The sequence below is a fragment of the Amblyomma americanum genome, chromosome 1 (genome assembly GCF_052857255.1).
Source record: "Amblyomma americanum isolate KBUSLIRL-KWMA chromosome 1, ASM5285725v1, whole genome shotgun sequence".
NCBI lineage: Eukaryota > Metazoa > Arthropoda > Arachnida > Ixodida > Ixodidae > Amblyomma > Amblyomma americanum.
Window position 1 is genome coordinate 48,483,547 of NC_135497.1, and position 4,589 is coordinate 48,488,135.

General features: G+C 45.4%; 1 protein-coding gene across 1 annotated transcript; it reads left to right on the plus strand.

Annotated features, from left to right (window-relative positions):
• Positions 1-873: 873 nt before the first annotated feature.
• Positions 874-2,542, plus strand: LOC144134358 (histone-lysine N-methyltransferase set-17-like). Its single transcript, XM_077667316.1, has 2 exons — positions 874-1,011; positions 2,325-2,542. Exons 1-2 carry the CDS (start codon positions 874-876, stop codon positions 2,505-2,507), a joined length of 321 nt encoding a protein of 106 aa, XP_077523442.1. The 3' UTR covers positions 2,508-2,542.
• The last annotated feature ends 2,047 nt before the right edge of the window (positions 2,543-4,589 follow it).

Consider the following 4,589-nt stretch of genomic DNA (forward strand, 5'->3'; position numbering starts at 1 on the left):
TTATGCTTGATTGCATGAAATTCAGCACTAACAAGAGCAGCAAAATGTTTTCTTTCGGCACCTTTAACGTGGTGAGAATCGGAAGATGGCTGTCGCGGCCGCCGCTTCCTCCTTTCCTCACGATAAGAAGAGTTTTTCTTAAGACACACAGTTGAACCTCGTTGTAACTAAGTTGCAGGGCTCGGTGGTTACTTCGTTATAGCCGTAGTTTTGTTATAGTCCGTGTTGACCGAAGTTCCAACTGGAATCGTTATATCCGTTGATTTGTTTAAACAGTTTCATTATAACGAGCTTCGACTGTATTTTGATTGCTCTTTCGGGATATGCACGATGTAAATCGGATCAATCTTGAACAAAAAAAGTCAAGTACATTTCAAAAGCATAGCGATACCTGCTTGAACTCATTACTCAGCCGAAAAGTTGATCACGTCATGTGCGTGCAAAATCATCCGCCGTATCATAGTGTTCGACCATTTATGTATTATATATACTTAATCACCACTCCGTGTAAACGTTTTTATGCGTTTTTCGTGGGCACAAGCTTCGGCCGGTGCAGCTATCTGTACCACACTTCAGAAACGCCAACTTCACCCTTCTGGCGGGTTGCACGAGTCAACCCATTTCACGCGTACGTTTTTTTTCGGGGGGGGGGGGGGGGGGGCTACCGGACACTTAATCGCAAATTCGCGCCGGGAGGATGAGGACGACCGCGATTACGGCGCGAAACACTTCAATCCGTCTTTAACAGCCAGAGCTGTAAAATTTAACCTGTATGCTCAAGCCCCCACTTTGCCGTGGAGCGGCTGGTGAACACGGCGGAATAATATACGCAGGTGAAATCGGGAGACGCCAGTCTCGTCGGTAAGAGCATGCATGGCCTCGGGGAAGTCCACAGTCAAGGGTGCCCCGCTGGGAGTGTTCACGTTGAAGGCGCTGCCCAAGGGACTGCACTTCGGCCCGTATCACGGAGTCAAGGTGGACAGCATCGAAAATGGCGGCTGCACTTGGCCGGTGAGCTTGTCCGGCCAATGTGTAGAACACTAAGACTCAGGTTGTAAATGCTCTTATGGACAACGTTCTAAACACCTGGGCTATAACTGCACTACGCTGCTCGCATTGTTACTCTGTCCCGGACTTGCAAGTGCATTCGAGGTAAGTTTTTTTTTTGGGACAATGCTGGAATACATTCCATTGTTGTGTGAGAGGGAAAGATTGCAGCGGATGATCACATTTGCAAACCGCATGTCGAGGATTCAACGAACATGCGGACTCTGCAACGTCATTGTATTATACTGAACAGCTGTACTGACAGGCCGCGTTATTATAACGCTAGAAGAAAAACAGAAAAAAAATGTACAACAATGTTCACATATATGGTTGTCAGTGCCTCACATATTTTCCAAACTTCTTTCGCATGCAAGAAGGGTGACATAACCATGGGACATCGCTGAGTCACCAGATCCACCATTAGGGACCTTTTTATTTTCCTGCAAAAATTTCGCGAAATCTCAGGTATGGCTACCAGTGCACGCTAAACCATCCAGCTCACAGTACAAGAGTCGCACTCACAAGCCAAGCCGGAAGATTTAGCGTAAGCTGAAGGCTAAGCTAAAAGGTTCCAAAAATTTATTCATTTGAAGAAGAATATTAATTACTCTTGAAATTAACTCCACTATCTTCTACAATCTGAATGCAGTTTCATTCATGCACTTTTAAGCAATGTGATGTTGGTTGTTTTATATCGCTGACAATGCCACTATACGGACCTAAGTGTTTGGTAGCCCGGGCTGTCCTTTTTTTCCGCCAAATAAGCTGTAAGTAGACCATAATATCTTGTTCCATGGTGCTCTTTGGCTTCAGAAGCCCTTGCGCCATAAAAATTTTCGATCATCACCATCATCAGCATCATCGTTATCATTTTTTAGTTCCATATTTCCAAAATCTATCTGGCGGCGCCAGATGGCGCCAGGTACACGGTAGGCTGCGCGCGTATCTGCAGCATCCGGGCCAATCAGCGCGTGCTCGCAGGCGGTGGGCGAGCTTCTGGTACTTCGATAACGGTAACGGGGTACACGGTACGCTATCGGAGTCTCGATAACCACAGAAACCGTCCGTTTAACAGCACTCTGTAACCTTATAGTGGATAGACTGGTAGGTTTGAGGGCCTTCGAAATGATTATTAGATCGAGGTATAAGATTAGAACACGGAATACTGGCCTGTTTCTGGACACTTGAAATTGCCGCCACGTTTTTTTTTTGCGTTCGTTGTTTCACGTTAGTACGGTCGCTGAAAAATTACACTGTTGAACCGCTACATTCTGCAGGTGCGCCGATGTGAAGACTTCTTCGTGGTAGACGGCCACCCGCAAGAGCGCAACCACTGGATGAACGACGTGAACTACTCGCCCAGCAAGCGCAGACAAAACCTCGTGGCCTTGCTCGTGAACGGAGACATCTACTACCGCACAATAAGGAACGTCGGCCCCGAAGAAGAACTGCTGCTCTGATATTCAACGTCGTTCACCAAGACTTTGCTCGGGAACCCAAGTGGACGAGGGGCGTTGAAGGAAGGTGAGGAGAAGCTTATCCTGCACTCCTTAGCTGGTAGATAATATTCGGTTGATTGCGTATGCAAGCTGCGAACATGCCTGATTTATCATCATCATCATCAGCCTGACTAAACCAACCGCATGGCAAAGGCCTGTACCATGTCTCTCCAATTAACCCTATCCTTTACCAGCGGCGCTCACCCTATGCCTGCAAACTTCTTAGTCTCATCCGCCTACCTAACCTTCTGCTCTCCCCTGCTACGCTTGCCTTCTCTTGTAATCCACTCCGTTACCCATAATGACCAGCGGTTATATTGGCTTTGCATTACATGCCCTGCCCAAGCCCATTTCTTCCTATTGGTTTCGACTAAGATATCATTCACGCGCGTTTGTTGCCTCACCAACTTCGCCCGCTTGCGGTCTCTTAACGTTATACCTACCATTTTTCTTTCCATGGCTCGCTGCATTGTCCTTAAGTTAAGCTGAAGCCTTTTCGTTAGCCTCCGCGTTTCTTCCCCGTAGGTGAGTACCGGTAAGATACAGCTGTTGTGTACTTTTCTCTTGAGGGATATTGGTAAACAGCCATTCCTGGTCTTAAAGAACCTGCCATATGTGCTCCACTCCATACTTATCCTTCTAGTTATTTCCCTTTCATGATCCGAATCAGCTGTCAGTGGCTGTCCTAAGTAGATGTATTCTTTTTACCACTTCCAGCCCCTCGCTGCCCTTTGTGAACTGCTTTCTCGTACTAGACGGTTGAACATTACTTTGGTTTTCTGCATGTTAATTTTTAGGCGCAGCGTTCTGTCCTGCCTGTCTAACTCATTGATCATGATTTGCAGTTCACCTCCTGAGTGACTCAGCAAGGCAATATCATCAGCGAATCGCAGATTACTTAGGTATTCCCCATGAACCCTTATCCCCAACTATTCCCAATTCATGCCTCGCAATACCTCCTATAAACAGGCGGTGAATAACATTTGTGAGATCATGTCTGCTTGCCTGACGCCTGTGCTTATTGAAATTTTCTCGCTGACTTTGTAGAGGACTATGGTAACTGTGCAGATGCTATATATTGCTTCCAGATTTTTTTTTATATCAGACTCTTCTACAATCTGATTCCGCAATGCATGTATGGCTGCTCAGATTTCCACCGAGTGAAACGCTTTCTCGTAATCAATGAAGGCTATATATATTTGTTGTTTATATTTTGCGAATTTTTCTATCACCTTATTAGTAGTGTGAATATGACCTATTGTGGAGTATCCGTTACGAAAGCCTGCCTGATCATTTGGTTAATTCAAGTAAATACCTTAGTAAATAACTTGTAGGCAGCGGAGATAAAGCTGATCGGCCTGTAATTTTTCAAGTCCTTGGCGTCTCCTTTCTTATGAATTAAGATAATATTTGCGTTCTTCCAAGATTCTGGTACGGTTGAGATCATTAGACATTGCGTATACAGAGTGGTTGGTTTTCTAGCACAATCTCCATTCCGTCTTTCAACAGATCTGCAGTGACGTGATCCTCACCAGTTTCTTTTCCCCTTTGCATTGCTCCCTAAGGCTTTCTTTGCTTCATCTTTCGTTACTGGCGGGATGACGCATTGGTGCGGGCTACTGTATTTCTCATTAATGTTGTGATTACAATGGCTACTTTGTAGATTTGTGTAGAACTCTTCGGCTACTTTAACTATCTTATCCATGTTGCTGATGCCATTGTCATGCTTGTCTCTTAAAGCATACATCTGGTTTTTACCTATGCCCAATTTCCTCTTCAATGCGTTTGGGCTGCCTCTGTTCCTCAGAGCATTCTCGATTCTCTCCATATTAAATTTATTTATGTCGGCTGCTCCCCCTCTTGCGCTCATTTATTAACTTCGATAGCTCGGCTAGTTCTATTCTGCCGGTAGGCTATGAAGCCCTCATGCTTTGGCGTTCCTTAATTAGATTTTTTGTCTCCTGAGATAGCTTCCCGGTATCCTGTTGAACTGTCCTACCATCTACTTCTGCTGCACACTCCGTAATGACAGCTCTCAGAATA

Bases quoted from the DNA above. Each gene is read 5' to 3' on its own strand.
- LOC144134358 (XM_077667316.1), top strand. From the start codon at position 874: ATGGCCTCGGGGAAGTCCACAGTCAAGGGTGCCCCGCTGGGAGTGTTC. The intron at 1,012-2,324 runs GTGAGCTTGTCC...TACATTCTGCAG, and splicing joins ATGGCGGCTGCACTTGGCCG to GTGCGCCGATGTGAAGACTT.